We start from the raw sequence: 15744 nt of genomic DNA, 5'->3' as shown, positions 1-15744 counted from the left end.
AACCTTTTCTTTTAAATGATGTCTCCATAGAACATCCAGCCTCTGGAGGGTCTTCCACCTCTTTAAACAAGTTCCCTCTTCTACATCTGTGAGACAAAATCACATCCTGAAAGCAGTTACACAATATAGTGCACAGAAGGCTCACACCAAAGCTCTGTAAGGAAGATCAAAGCACATGGACAGTGGCACTGTGTGGATGCCCAAACAGCCACTTGCCATCTGTGCACCACCTTTCAAAGCCAAGGGAACCCCCAAAAGAAAAACAACAGAAATTATATTCATGATGTTATAAGTTGTTCTCTTGTTTTGACATAACATTGAACAGAAATTTTTGATAAATTAGTTACAGAGGCAACTTTTGAGAAGTGATTGGCAAAAGAAGACTTTCCCATTTACACACATCGTTCCAGAAGCAGAGTTACATGCTTCCATCCTCCTAAAGGATCTTTCCATCTACACCAGTGCAAGGTTCAGGCAACACCATCAGCTTCATTTAACAGATGAGACGCAGAAATGCCCACGGCGCAGCATGCAGAGCTACCCTGGGCTCTTGGGGTATGGAAAGGCTCCACAGTGCTTTTCTGCAAAGTCCATGTCCTCAGGGAAAGCTGAACTGCGGTGACTTTTTGATAACTTCTTAGTCAATCTGCTCAAGATCATGTGGGAATAGAGCGGGAAACAACCAGACTCTTATCCACCACCTACACTGCAGGGCCTGGTTACTGATCACACAGGTTCCTGCTTGTTTGTCAGCCATCTCAGAGTCTTATCTGCAAGCACCGATATTCCACTTACCTGGAACATCATCTTCCCAAGCCCACATTTGCAGTGATCTCTGCTGCATTTCTGTTCCATCCACAATTACAAAAAATTATGATGGAAAAAAAGGCAAAATAGTTCAAAGCATGCAGTGAGTGCTTTACTGACACTTTGCTACTAGTCAAAGAAATGAGCAAAGTATCTGCATTTAAAATATCCTATGGGTGAAATGGTCATTTTTGTGGTGTGCAGCAGGGACCCTTCCTGTGCACACACCAAAAGGCATTGCCACACCTCAAAGTTCCAAATGCAATTTAAGCTTGCTAAGGTGAGTAAAAACTTATTAGAAAATAGAAATGCTGTACCGATGCATAAATCACTAAGGTGGTCCTGGTTTTTGAAAAAAAGGATTTTATATTTCCTGCATTGTGCAGGAAACACCAAACAACAATACGACAACCTAATCAAGTACCTCTTTGAGAGCCCTCCATTCCACTTGCTCCAGAGCGAAGGATTCTGTACATCCAGTCTTAAAGGAGCAAAACAATTGCTGCATTGCAGAACCCTGGATTTCCACAGCCTGCTTGTCTGCTTGCTTGAAAAAAGCAGTTTGTACTTTGCTGTTTTCTCCCACGCATATTAATGCAAGCAATCAGGTTTCTACTGCCCTGCAGATCTGACAACTACCACAGCAGCTCTGTTCAATTTCTGTTCCTCACTTCTCTTGTTTAATTCCCCCCCTTCATCCTTCATTTGTGTATTTTCCACTGGAACTGCAGAGGGGTGGCACACCTGATGGCAGCGCAGAGCCTGTACCCCTGGGTGTTCCGAGTGCCCCCTGACCACCCTAACCCCTGGCTGTGCTGCCCTAAGGACCCAACAGAGCAGCTCTACTGCTTAGCCCAAACACACCAACACTATGGAGCTATAGAAGAAAGAACAGATTAGAGCAAAAACTGGATACTCAGTAAAGCTCCTATACATTCCCACCTAAAGCACGAAGCCCACACAGCGCAACATAAAGAACGAGTGGGAAGAATCGAGGTTCTTTCATAGTTACAGCTTTTACAGAAGACTCTGTCATTTCCAAATCAATGTTTGATGAAGCAAACAGCCTTTTCACAACATCAAATCTTCTCCTGTCAGTGAGAGTGGCCACCAAAGGACTGCTCAGCACCACACTGCCATCGGCTGAAGCAACATCAGGCTGTATTTATGAGAGCAAAAGATAAAAGACATGAAAACATTTTCCAAGCAGTGCTATTCCTGTCATTGCACAGCTCAGTTCTTTCATACAAAACCACTGTAGAGCTTACAAGGCAGCAGCAAAAGGGCAAGATTCCCTTTACTATTGGGCTTACTGATCCAGAACCAAAGCTCTATGGCATCCTTTAAGGAGAAACATCCCTCCCTACTGTCCATCTGTTCCCCTAGTTCAACTTCTCTCACTACAAATCACATTTAACTCTCACTCTGAGCAAACAGTATCACTCCTCTTGCCCCTACATATTTAAAGGATTTTACTATTGTATTTGTAAGTGAGCTTAAAAAACTCAAAAAATGAGAAAAACATAGAATGTTTTGGGTTGGAAGGGACCTTAAAGATCAGCTAGTTCCATCCCCCTGCTGCCATAGGCAGGGACACTTTTCACTAGACCAGGTTATTCAAAGCCCCATCCAATCTGGCCTTAGAACACTTCCAGGGATGGGGCATCCACAATTTCTCTGAGCAACCTCACCACCCTCACAGTAAAGAATTTCTTACGAGCACCTTGATTTAAACCTACCCTCTTTCAGTTTGAATCCATTCCTCCTTGTCCTGTCACTACGAGTTCTTGTAAAAAGTCTCCAGCTTTTTTATAGGCTCCCTTCAGGTACTGGAAGCTGCAATTAGGTCACCCCAAAGCCTTCTCTTCTCCAGGCTGAATAAACCCAATTCCCTTACCCTTTCCTCATAGGTGAGGCACTCCATCCCTCTAATGCCCTGCACCATTCCTTCAGCGGTTTCAATAAATGGCCTCAGAGTTTTGGGACTTCAGAGTTTGACATGGCTCAAGCACTGCTGCTGTCAAAGGAGAATTTCTTTCCCAAGGGAGGTGATTACTGTTACTGAGCCTTTAAAACAGTGAGACTATTAGTAAACTAAAATTCAAGCTTAAGTTACAATTTTCTTTTGCTCACAACCCACGAAACCTCCCAAATACAGAAATGTTTAGAAGCTAGGTATCCACCTGCAGTAAATTATGGACTTCATTTGCCACTGTCAGACTGACCTTGGCTAAGCTCTGCCTATGGCTGAAATTCGCACTGGAGCCTGACATCTCCTTTATTGGGTGAGAAACATGGTGAGGCCAATGACATGGTCATTCCTGCTGCTGGGCCCACATGCCACACAGCCACTTCTCCATTACTCACCAAACAACACAGCGCTGGAACAACCTGAAGATCACAGCAGGCACGCAGCAGGACCAGAGTGTAATCAGACAGCTCTGCGAAGGAAACATTAACAGGGAAAGATTGTTTCCAGTGAAGGCTGCACGAGGCTGGCTGCTGGAAGGGGGCCTTTAACAAGGAGCTCTGCTATGGGATTCTCCTTAGCTGGATGTTTGGAAGAGGCTGATCCAACCCTTTCCTGCCTGAAGAATAAAATGGGATGGGCAATGGCTCTGATTACCTCTGCCCTTGAGAAAAGGCACTAGTAGAAAAGGGGATTTCCTTCCCATCATCCTTCTCTCCTCCCTAAGTATCTCCCCAGTGTTTCACCCCACATCTACAGGCTGAATAAATGACTTAGGCCTTGAATAAATCAAGAACCTACACTCTCAAAATTTATACGAGCTACTGACTTCTGCAAACCACAGTCTGAGAGGAAATGACACAGCTGAGACTGCCTTCGGGCTGGGAGATGGAGTAAATGATCCCTGTGGTGCCCTTCAACTCTGTAACAAAAAGGCTGTAATTCCTAACAGGCAACAGGGATAATACAGCTTTTGAATCTTGATCCGGCTACACTTATGCCTGGACTTTAGCAGCAGACATTATGTCCAAAGTCAGGTGATAATGCAACACACTCAGTTAATTGCACCCTGCTGTTAATAGCATCTGAGAAGTCTTACCACATCAGCAGGTTTCTGTTTTCTATTTCTTTTCTGTCTCTACAGATGAGTTAAACTATCCTTCCTACCTAGGTACTGTGTGTATATGGATGCACACTGACATTTTGCTGCACAGTGCCACATCTACACTGGACTTCCCTTCGTTACCTTAATGTCAGGAAATTCTTTATATATGAGAGAGAAGAGAAAAAGCCAGGGAAGTCTGTCGTGGACTTTGCAGGTAGCTTTTAATTAACACTCTGATGCCAACTAGATTGTGAGGATGGCATTTATTTGACCTTTATGTTTAATCTCCCATTTCAGTAGCTGCAAAACAACCTTCTAATTGCAGTGTCTCTATGTTAAACTCATTTTTGCTAAATTTAGTTTGCACCTCAACAATATCCACTGTTACACAGGAGACATCACCTAATTTGTAATTCTCAGCACTTAGGCGGGAAGAACTCTGGCATGCAATAAGCACAGAAATTAGCTTGCCAAACTTCAAATGCCCACACTCAGCAGAAGCAGAGTCGAGCAGTCTTGAGGGGATGTGTATTTTACACACAAAATCTGTCGGTGATTGAGGGCTGAATTTAATTCACAGGCAGGAATGCTAAGCATAGTATACCAAACTCATAAAAAAGGAACAGAACAATTTATGTTCACTCAGCCACCAACTGCTCAAAGAGAGCCATAAATGCTTTAGCATGGAGGGAGCTTCTAAAAGGAAAATCAAATTAAAAAAAAAGAGCTCTTAACAACGTACCAGAGATAGCACTGATGAGAAGGTGTGCAGCTGAGAAAAGTTCTTCATCCTGAGGCTGATATTTCTGCAACAACAGCTCACTCTGTAAACTGCACCCTAAGAGCTGCAAGAAGTCAAGGAGGTCTCTTTGTTCTGTAAGTTTTAACTCCTCCAGATCTGGCTTGTCTCCTGTGCAGATATCATCAAACTGAAAGCAAAAGAATAAGCAAAATTTCTTGAAAAGAGAAAAATTCAAGCAAAAGAGAATGTTCGTGCTATTCTGAAATTACTTTTAGGAAGCAAGCCAAAGTTTCTTCATCTTACCACATCCCCCAGGGCAGTCACCATTTCTTCATGGAGCAAGAGTTCACAAAGGGTTTTATATAAAGCTCTTTGCTTGTCTTCTGGAAGCTTCACAAAGGGCTGGAACTGAGTCTTCAACTGTGACAGATCTTTCCCAAGAAAGCAGTAAAAAGTAAAACTAAGTACTTCTACACAAATGCCAGTAAAAACAGTTAACATTTTTGCTATGTGTTTCATAAGTCCATTTATCACCACACCCTGACTACCTGATTTCCACGAGCATAAGTTATAATGCAAGGCTGAAACAGATCTGATCATAATTCCTAAGGAGCCAATGAAGCCTTAATGAAAACGCTAAGAAAGAAGAACAGCTACCAAGGATCACCATTTGGTGTTCAGTATTTTTAATATTTTAAAATCAGTATTTTAATGCTAACCAAACTAATCACATCTTAAGTTTCTCACTTGAAATTTATCTCCAAAATATGTACATTTATATGGCAAATTTACTTCTGATCTGTGGTTAGTATGAATTACAAAGTCAATGGTGTAAATCCACACAGAGATCCATTAGTATCCTACATTGTTGTCCTCGTATTTCATCAGGTGAAAGAAAGAATTACAGCCCTTCACCCCTAACCTAATTATTATTAAAATAGCCAGGACAAAAATGCCTTCTTAATTGAAATTCCGAATCCATTACAGTACATACAATAGAAGTACAAGAAGTGCACTGCACTTCTTTCACCACAATTCAACTATGATCATGTAACTAAATACTTTGTGACATCAAATTACCACTTTGCTAAAAGAAAATAAGATTTCAAATCAATAATGCCAGCTGGAAGGTTGGAATGTTTTTTCTCACATTCCAAAAATATAGGCATGCAAGTGTTCTCAACCTTGTTTAAAAGAAATTTTCCTTCATGTCACTCCGGTCAAAAACACGCTCTCTTTAAAAGATGTCCTTTATATCTAAAAAGTTACTTCACTGGGGAAAAAAAACAAACAGCCACAGGCAGATATTTTTTTATCTGATGCAATTGACTGCCTATACAAATAACAGAGAAGGAAACCTACTTTCAAATTCCTTAGCAAAAACAAATTTTTTTTAGGTTTTTTTCCCCCCAAGAGACTGTGCAGGTTAATTAATTAAAAGAAATCTCCAAGCCTTTTAAGCAAGAAGGGCACAAAGGTATTTCAAGCTAAAACAAAACACAGAACTGTGGCATGCCATTCTTTTACAAGTAAGTGGGTTCTATATACACATGGAGACAGTTATTCCTTTCAAGCAAGTCTACATAGGAGAATGACAGAATTTACATAGGGACAACAAATATCTATTCTGGCCACAGTCTACTGAACAACCATTAACAAAGGGTGAAATTTATAGATAACAGAAGTGATGTTCATCAGTAGAACCAGCTGTAAGAACTCTACCAAGAACCGATGAAAAGCAAACTGTGTTCTGAGGCCTTGACTGGTTTTCCCTTTTTTCATTCCTCCAGTAACACTCCTGCCCCTTCTTTCCACAGTCCTACAACAAACAACTTGTACCTGGCCCTGTTTTAATTTTGTCAGTTATAAAGCTTCTCTGAAAATAATGAGGCTAAGTCTTTGTAATTTTGAGACTTAACCTCTAACTGTGAAGCTTTACAGAGAGTATTTTTCAAATATGAAAAAGTATTTTCAGTGACCCTTTATGAATTAAAGCATAAATCATCACTAATCTTATAGAGGTTATCTGGAATGTAACAGAGCTGACATAAACACCTGACTTTGTAAGATCATATTTACGACAAATGGATTCAGGATGTTCCTAAGGAACAGTCCACTGCATATACCTATTGCAGAACTGATTTTTTATATCCTTTAGTGCATTCCCCAAGAGTTCCTGATAAGAGTTATTAAAATGAACTAACGAGATTTCTTATGTACTATTGTACTAGATTATTTCTCCCTATCATGTTGCTTAATTCACTGTAATGTAATCATTTCTGGTAATACCTTGTTTCAATACACTTATAGAAGCATCACTGGGAACAAGGTTTTTAGCCCCAGAGTACATCTCATTATCAACAGCATCTGGCTGATAGAGAAATGAAGCATCTCTGAACAGAGCTGAATGGGGATAAGTCGAGCCTTCTGTGCTTTCTTTTTCAAAACCTCCTTGCTGTTCATCTAGCAGACAGAACTCTGTAATTAGAAATTCAATTAAAAACAATAATTAATAAAATACACAAGCAATTACTAAATAAGATGCTAGCTTGTATTTTCTAGTGTTCTTGCATGTGATTTCTCCATGTCTCGTCTCTTCCAGATGGAAAGAATGCCAGCTGTTGCTATGCATGTGAATTATTGAGCATTGCTGCAGCCCTGGTGTTTGGTACAGTGTGTACAGATTGAAGGTCCTGTGATGCAGCTGCCACCTACAAAATGTGACACCAGCTCCTGTGAACTAAAGTAATGTAGACAGCAAATACCATGAAACAACAGAGTAAAACCTGAATGCTGCATACAGGAGATGCAGGTATGAATTTCTGACATGCTGGAATGCAGGCTGCTGATCCACTCATGATGGAGACACATGACAGCACTCTCTGAGACTCGTAAGAACTCTTGAGACTCCTTCACAGAGCTTCTTTTGGTCATGGCACTGACAAGACACTTCTTTCTCAGCTAAGCCACAGGTCCACCCTCAAGTTCTCCAGATGAGTGGAAAATAGAGAGTCTCGAAAGGACATCACCTAGGCATGTTCCCAGAGTCACTGCAATATACTGTCTCTTTGCAGTAACTTCATGGAGGAAATAACATGTCCTGGCTGGATTATCCTTTCTGCCTCATCTTTGTGGCAAGCACTGACTGACCTCACCCAACCAGAACTGCCCTTTTCCTGCCACCCCAGTGCCCTCAGCTTAAGGGACTCCTGCAAGGTACAGGAAGCCTCTGAAATATGCTGAGAAAGCCGGAGTATCAAGTTCTGTGCTCATGTGTCCAGCATTGTGCCCCAAAGATGCAGAGTACAATCAAAGCTCTATGCATATTCTGATCATCTTTTATTGGTTCAAATGCAAGATCTGAATCTGTTCCCCTGGGACACTGCAGGAGGTCTGAGGAGAACACAGGCAGGCTAGCAAAAGAAACTCAATTTTAAAATAATACCTGACAGTAGAGGCACAAAACCTAAATATAACCTTCCTGCAGTTGTAAGACTCTGTCTCACTAAATTAAGGACATTCAAAGGAGATGAGAAAGCATGGAGAGCACTCCATCAGCAAAAAGCTTTTTCAAAGGGAAAGCAGACAAAGAAATCTCTGCCACAGAGGAAGAAAGAAGACAGACCTTTATGCTTGCATAACCCTTTGCAGAGAAGAGCGAGTTACAGAGAAGCAGAAAGTGATTAACACAAGCTAAGAACTTCCCAAAGCATCAAGACTCTGGACAGCAGCTGAGGTACCATCAGGCCAACTCACTCATATTACTTTCCTTGATAATAACGAGGCTTTCACATGAACCCTGAGGAGGAGGACAGTGCTGACAAACTGACTCCCCTCCTGAGGCAGAATGATGCTAATAAGGGAAATCAAACTTTTCAGATGATGCTGTGTGTTGAGAGACACAGACCCTGCTGTTAACTCTTGTAACGGGACTCGATTCAGAGGAAAACACAGGACTCAAAATTTTGTATTAAAAGGACTGTTAATGAATTCTGTATTGAGTGCTATCACATTAATCGATGACAAACCTCCAACAGTGCAGTTAGAACTTGTTAGTTATTCAGAAATGTTAACAAAAATGCACGAAAACCAGAGATGATCAATGAAAGCAATTAAAGAGACTCCTTTGTGTGAAAAGGTGGAAAAGATTAGGACTGTTCAATTTACAGATACTTAAGAGGAAGCAAGCCACACATTTTACGTATAAAAATGTCCAAGCACGTTACGTCACATCAGCCAGAACATTTTAAGGAAAATTCATATAACATTCTTCCTAACAATAACTCAAGCACTGCCACTGGCAGAGAAAATCAGACAGTAAAAAGTTTATATGCCCCCTATTCCGTAATTATCTCTGAAGAGAATCCCACTAGGTTACACCTGCTACAGGTGACTTTCAGTCTCATGAGAAAGGACTACATTAGGCCCTGGATTTAACTTCAAAGGCCATTTCTATTTCCATAAACAGACACTGATCACTGCTGCTTAGACATTAACAAGCTGAAGTTTAGGCTCCACCATACTTATTCTTGCTGGCAAATCCTTAATTTTGTTGTTAATTCCTACCCTTTACCTTCTCAATGATAGTCAGCCAAGGGAAAGTAGCTCAAATTAAAAAAGAAGAGGCAAGACATAGGTTGTTTGAGATAAAACATGAAACAAGCTGTGCTGGTTTTGGAGCTTGAAAGATATTAACATTAAATACGAAAAAAAGAGTGGGAAAAGAAGCAGAAGTGGAAAAAGAGCAGAGAAATACAGATCATTAACAAGACCCATGTATCATCAGCTAGCAGGACACAGGAATTTCATCTGGAAATCACTTAAGTGATTAGGTTATCAGCTACACACCTATGTAGTCAGACAGCCTTAACTGCACCTCATTACTCTAAATTACAGTTCTATTATAACCATGAAGTCAATGTCCTTTGCCATTATCTCTGTGTTCAGTCTACGTCAGAGCAATTCCACATTTCAGAAACTTTTTACAGGTTACATAATATTTACTTCTATTCCTAAGCCTATAGACTTCCTTAAAATCAGAAGTCAATTGAAGGAGAATGATGCAGAATTATCTTCTGCATTTCTTATCCAAATAAAGTGCATCCTGGATTCAAATCTCAACTGTACTTCAATTATTTCTTCAACGTATCTCCTGTTTCTCTCCACATGAGTCCTTCCCAACTTCCAGCTCTACCCAGTCCATCTGATTTCCTTTCTTCTCGCATAAAATCCCCTGAAACCTCCTTTAGGTCAGGGAGTTTAAATGAGGACAGACAAGAAAGAAAAACCCAAGTGATTCTGCAGAGCAAAGTTACATCCCCCCAAAGCCAATTTCAACATTTTTTTTACCCTGAAAAATATTCGACCTGACATAAGTAAAGCATGACCAGAAAACATGACAAGGACATTTCTGCAAACATTCTGAGGGCAATCTGCATATGAAAGTGTAAGTTAGAAAAGTTTAAATTCCAGTCCTGTATGAACGATTCTTTTCTTAACACGACTGTTGTCTAAACATTCCTGGTTGGCCCTTGATTTACATTCAGGTCACTCTCCTGCCAACAGGTGAAGGGAACAGTACAAGCCAAGGGCCAGCTAGTTAGAAGCAAAATTGCAGAAAAAGACCAGGACAACAAATTTGAGAGGATAAGCAGCGTGCCCCTGCAGTTACTGAAGTTTTCTGCATACTGGGCTGTACTGACAAGAGTGTAGCTAGCAGATTGAGGAAACTGAATTTTCAGTTTGGGAGACTGCATTCAGTGTTGTGCCCAGTTTTGGACTCTCCAGTACAAGCCCCACATGCACATAATGGAGCAATCTGGCAAACAGCCACCAAGATCGCTGGGGGCTGGAGAACATCAGAGATGAGGAGAGGCTGAGAGACTGGGTTTGTCCAGCCTGGAGAAGGCACTGCTAAGGGAGAACCTTACTGCTATCTATAACTACCCAGTGGAAGCGTGAAGAGAAGACAGAGCCAGATTCTTCTGCATGATGACAGGACAAAAGGCAAGAGACACAAATTAAAGAAAGGGACATTCTCATTAGATATTAAGGACAAAAAACCTTCACCATCATGGTGGTCACACATGATAACAGGCTGCCCAGAGGAGTGATGGAATCTCTGTTTCCAGAGATAATCAAAACTTTAGAATAGACAAGCAATCTGATCTAACTCTGAATTTAGATCTAAGTTCAAAAGCTGGCCCTGCCTTGGCTGGCGCTCCAGCTAGATGACCTCTTCCTCTGAAACCTAAGTAATTCTGAGTTTAAAATGTATTCAAGCAAGTAAAAAAGCATTACTAAATCAGAAGTGCAGCATTTCCAGCACAAATAATTATCAAGGCAAAAGAGACCATATAACATCATCACCTTCATTTGCACAGGGAAATGCAAAAATCATTGCCCAACGGACAGCTTTGCCCACAGCTGAACTGGGTGCCACAGAAAATGAGCCTTTCACTTACCAAACTTGCCATTGTGCTTTATAAACAGTTCAATTACACCATAGGCAATAGTGGTTGCAGGAGGAATTTCAAGAATCACACTAGAATCCTTCACCATACTTCCGTTTTCACTTACTGAAACCTAGAAGACAGATTTATTCACCATTTATCTGATTCAGCTATTGCATAGCTTAAACCCATAACTAAGGTGAAAAATACAGAGAAAGAATTCTGTATTCTCTGTGATGTCTAACTCAAGCATGTAACATTTGACATCTGCAAAAGGAAGTAGATGAAGAGCGAGGGAGAGCACAATGCCAAGAGCAGCTCTCAAACTCTTAGCTACCCTGTCTCAACATGAAGTTGAGTTCCAGGTGCAGCTTTTGCCACACATAAAACACCATGTCACTAGGAAATGGGCACCCACTTCAGTATCCTGCTCTGCCCAATTCTATCTTGACATATCTTTTGCCCAGCTGGAGACTGCTACCCAGAAGGTGGCACTTGCACAGAGGGTGGTTGTCCTGCAACTCCCGGATTTCTGCTACTGGAAACACCCTGTACACAGAAGTGATTCATTTCTACCATTAAAAAAAAACCCTAAAATGAATAAGTATATGTTTTGGCTTTGGTAATTCCTTCTCAATTCATAGGCAATTTTTCAGATATCCTCATAGTGCAGTTAATCTCCAGTCCCATGATCGAAACCAAATAGCTTCCCAATAAATACGAAAACTCAGTAGACACTGCAACCATTTGTGAGGAATGATTACTTGGCTTTTCAAATAAATTTGCTTCAGCAATGCATTTTCTATTCAACTTTCAATGAATTGCTATACATTTGCTTTATGTTCTGCTGTAGGCAGGAATCTACACAGAAACTGAATTGCAATTTGATAGCGTTGATGGAAACTACATTCCAGACTCACACTAAAAGATGGCATCTTTTGCCAGAAAGGCAAAAGAAAAAAATATTTTGCCTTTCTGAAGTTTCACAATTAAGCAGTACAGCAAATTCAACATGTTAAGGAAGCACAAAAAATACTCTGAAGCCTATCTGGAGAACCCAAAATTTCTTCTCAGATAATCTGCAAATGTTCCACTCCTTGCACATTTTTAACAACTTTTACCTTTACTGTTTTTGCAGTGCATCCCATCACACCACTGACTTTTTCTTCTGTCTGGATATGTTCAAATATTGTACACCTCTGAGTTGTTATTATCTTTTCTCTCAATATGCACAGCACTTCCCGTTTTCTTTCTATTACTTGTTGCAGTAAACTACTGTTTAGATCTATTGTTCTGAAAAAGAAAAGACACCATTAACAACATAAATACTAGAATTGTGAAAAAAAAATATTTTCTTAATTGTTTGAAGAAGTTTTTATTGTAAAAACAACAATGGTTTCTGTATGAGCAGTCCCCTCAAAATTATTATGTCCTCTTTTGTTATTTGGTAGCAGTAAATATCTGTATTCCACAGTAAGTCCCGACACACATGCTGAAGTCTTGATTCCTTACTCTTGAGCACAAATGGCAGTTGTCTGGCTACTTTCTGAGCAAACAAAAAAGCACAACTTGAGACAACTTTAAGCTTCCAGGATAATATGAAAACAACCAGCCAGGCTTGTGGACACTAGACTGAATCCTCTCCTACTCTGAAATTACCACGGCCATAGCAGCGGATGCCACACTAAGAGAGCGTTGCCTCAATGCCAAACCTCACTGCTTGCTACATTCTGTGTCAGTGTTCTCTTAAACCCTCAATGGGCTGAGTGGGATTAGCACTGACCAAGTGCTTCAAAGGGCTGGATGAGAAAACACAAGATTTCATGGTTTTTAAAACTGAAGATCACTGAAAAAAACACCTGCTACAAAATCCTGTGTATAGACTCAAAATTCAAAATTAGTGACTAGGACTGTCGCAGTCAAAAGAAAAACTAACTGTGGGAGGGACCTCAAATCTCTAGCCCATGCCCCAACTTTACAAGCCATCCCTACTGAACAATGTAATTCAGCATGTTTTTAAATGCTGCTGGAGATAGTTCTAACATTAAGCTCTTCTTAGAATGAGCAGAAGACAGAAAGTGATTTCCCAGAAACAATACAGAAGGTTTATTTTCTAAGAAAATGTTACAAAATCCTCTGTCTTTTGGGGTGTTAACAGATTTTTGGTAGTAGTTAAAGCAACTTCTTAATTGTATTTAATTGATTAAAATATGTCAATTATATTATACTTTTGCAAAATACTCACTGGAGGTCCTCAGATGAGATGTCATATTTTCTGTGAACAGATAAGTCCAGCAAGACAGCTGGAAGATCAAAGGATTGCTATCCCTGGCTCAAGTTATTCAGTCTCTTCTCCTCCCTTTTACTGTAAATGGCTATTCACGGAGTTAAATGGCAATTCCCCAAAAATGTGACAGAAAGACATGTCTGACTCTACTTCATCTAAATCGAGATATCTCCACTTTTAATTAAAAAGTTTTAGATTTATTAGATTCTGGAGTTTGGAATTTATGCAGTCTGCGTAAGCCTGAAGTCAGCTTGGGTTTTTATTGAATTAAAAATATCCTCAGGCAATTTTTGATCTTTGGAGAGTTACATGCTTATATGAAAGTTCAATCAGTTGGAATGAACTGTCTGAAAACCTTAAAGTTGATTGTTTAAACAAGGGAAAGAAAATACCTCTGAAGCAGTGCAGCAGCCACTAGAAAAGCACCCCCAAACATTCCTCAGATTATTAATATAACTCTTCTTTTCTTTTGGTGCAAAGCCATGCTTTATGCTTGGAATGCAATGAATCTTTGGATTAAGCAAAGATTGAAGAAATGTCAAGCAATCACAAACATCACTGCTCTCAGAAGTGTCTGCCAAACCAGAGCCATTAGTTATCACAATAACAAGCCATCAAGCCTATCATATACTTCACAATAATTATTTATGTTTCTGAAGTGGTGTGCTAAGCATCTCAAAAATACAAATTAATGCACTAAGACTTTGCAATTCTAACATTTGACCTAGGAAGTTACGAGGGGAAAAATACAATGAAAAAGCATAAAAGCCATTTTTTTTTTAAGGTATATTTTTGGTCGGTTTTAGAGGATGACAAACTTGCTAGATATCCCTAATATTTAGAGGAAAAAAACCCTAAACAATGTAAGGTAGAAAAATACAGATTAAATAGAGACTTGCTATTTCTGAATGAATGTCAATAAAAGAAGCATGACCTAACTCTATATAAATGAGTTACAAAATAATTCAAGAGACTTTTTTCTTCCATCTGCTTCTACAGCATTCTGCCCGAGGCAGGACTGGCTCAGACCCTGTCACACTCCTGGCTCTGAGGTCCAGATGCAGAACTAACAGGAGTGTGGCAGAGTGGGAGAGTCAGAAGACACAAGTTAAACATGCAAAGAGGCATAGTGAACAAATTTAGGAGACAGTGCTGGAGGAGCTGCTGCAGCACTAGAGGCTAAAGAGCAACAGCAACACACAAGGGCACAGAGCTCACTGCCTGGCCCCTGATGCAGCACCCTCACCTCAAAGGTGACTGGGGTCCTCCACACAGAGCTGCATGTGTGGCAGACACGTGGCCACTGCCTCAGTCCCAAGGTTTGAGTGACTTCAGTGGGCTGTGTTCAATTGCAAAGCTGTCAGAAATGCTCTCCTCTGCCCAGAAAGTTTAGTGTCTACTGAATTCAGAGCTTTAAAACACATACCCTTACCCACAGGTACAAATACCTTTTGTTCTAGGGCAGCATAGTAAAATGTTCTCCTCTAGATTTTCTATCATAAAACAGACTCTAGGGTTGCGTGTGGACACGTCACGAGTTACTACTGGGGCACAGCCTGTTGAAGGCAAAACATTCTGCTCTTCTCAGTGAGTCAAGCAGGAGATGACATGAGGTAAGCAAATACCCAGCTTATCTAAATTATCATTGAAAGCAGTCATCAAGAGCAAAAAGCAACAGGGTTAAAGTTTGACAATCAGAGCAGGGCTTCAAGTATTGCAGGGCAATGGCCACAATCTGTAACTGTATTTTTGCAAGAGCTCAACTTACTTGCTAGCATAACACCGAATAATACAAGATGAGTTATACATGCATGCAGGTATATGAATTGCATTTCATTTTATTATGTTACAGGTCATGTTTTAGAGCTTTTATTTCTGTTCTACAACCATCACCGTCTCTTCCACTATCTATTGCACGGGAGCCCTCACCAACCCTGTGCCACCTGTCCCACATCACTGTACTCCTGAGCTGAAAGACTGTAAAGTAACACTGTATAAAATACAGTGAAATTCTGGTTTGCTAAGTCTCATTATCAACACACAGAGTATGAGCCTGTATAAATAAAGATCATTTAAAAGGATTATAGTGTTTTGCTTGTTTGTTTGTTCTCCTTAAATAACCTTCCTGAGGTCAACGATTTACTATGTTGGAAGCTCTATAGGTCAAACATGTACAGAAAATAATCTCTTTGAGTTTTGGTCTCAGTCCCCACTTAACCGGATTAAACACTTCCATTCTCCTATAATGTAAAGACTTCCTTCACCCTCATTCAACTTTTTTCTTCTTGCATGAGAAAAGTAGTGGAAAACAGAAGCACAAAGGCAATTTTCTGCATACTGAAGGCAGAAAAGAAGGGAGAAAGGCAGAAACCAAATGAAGAT

General features: G+C 40.3%; 1 protein-coding gene across 7 annotated transcripts in view; it reads right to left on the bottom strand.

Moving 5' to 3' along the window:
• The window catches only part of GSDME (gasdermin E), a 40908-nt gene that overhangs the window by 14995 nt on the left and 10169 nt on the right, over window positions 1–15744 (bottom strand). For 5 of the 7 annotated variants that reach the window (XM_051774934.1, XM_051774935.1, XM_051774933.1 and 2 more), the window contains 6 exons: window positions 12197–12368; window positions 11088–11208; window positions 6913–7101; window positions 4927–5054; window positions 4624–4810; window positions 3175–3248 (listed from right to left, as the gene is read on the bottom strand). In XM_051774934.1, coding sequence (XP_051630894.1) covers window positions 3175–3248; window positions 4624–4810; window positions 4927–5054; window positions 6913–7101; window positions 11088–11208; window positions 12197–12368 — 871 coding nt within the window. Of the gene's footprint in view, window positions 1–272; window positions 1967–3032; window positions 3084–3174; window positions 3249–4623; window positions 4811–4926; window positions 5055–6912; window positions 7102–11087; window positions 11209–12196; window positions 12369–15744 lie in introns of those variants that run through there. The other 2 variants (XM_051774939.1, XM_051774940.1) reach the window with 2 other exon arrangements.

This window comes from Manacus candei, unplaced genomic scaffold (assembly GCF_025592945.1).
Source record: "Manacus candei isolate 608988 ecotype Guabito, Panama unplaced genomic scaffold, ASM2559294v1 h1tg000237l, whole genome shotgun sequence".
NCBI classification, from domain to species: domain Eukaryota; kingdom Metazoa; phylum Chordata; class Aves; order Passeriformes; family Pipridae; genus Manacus; species Manacus candei.
Note: the sequence above shows the minus strand (reverse complement) of the source record. Positions and strands in the feature narration are given on the sequence as shown.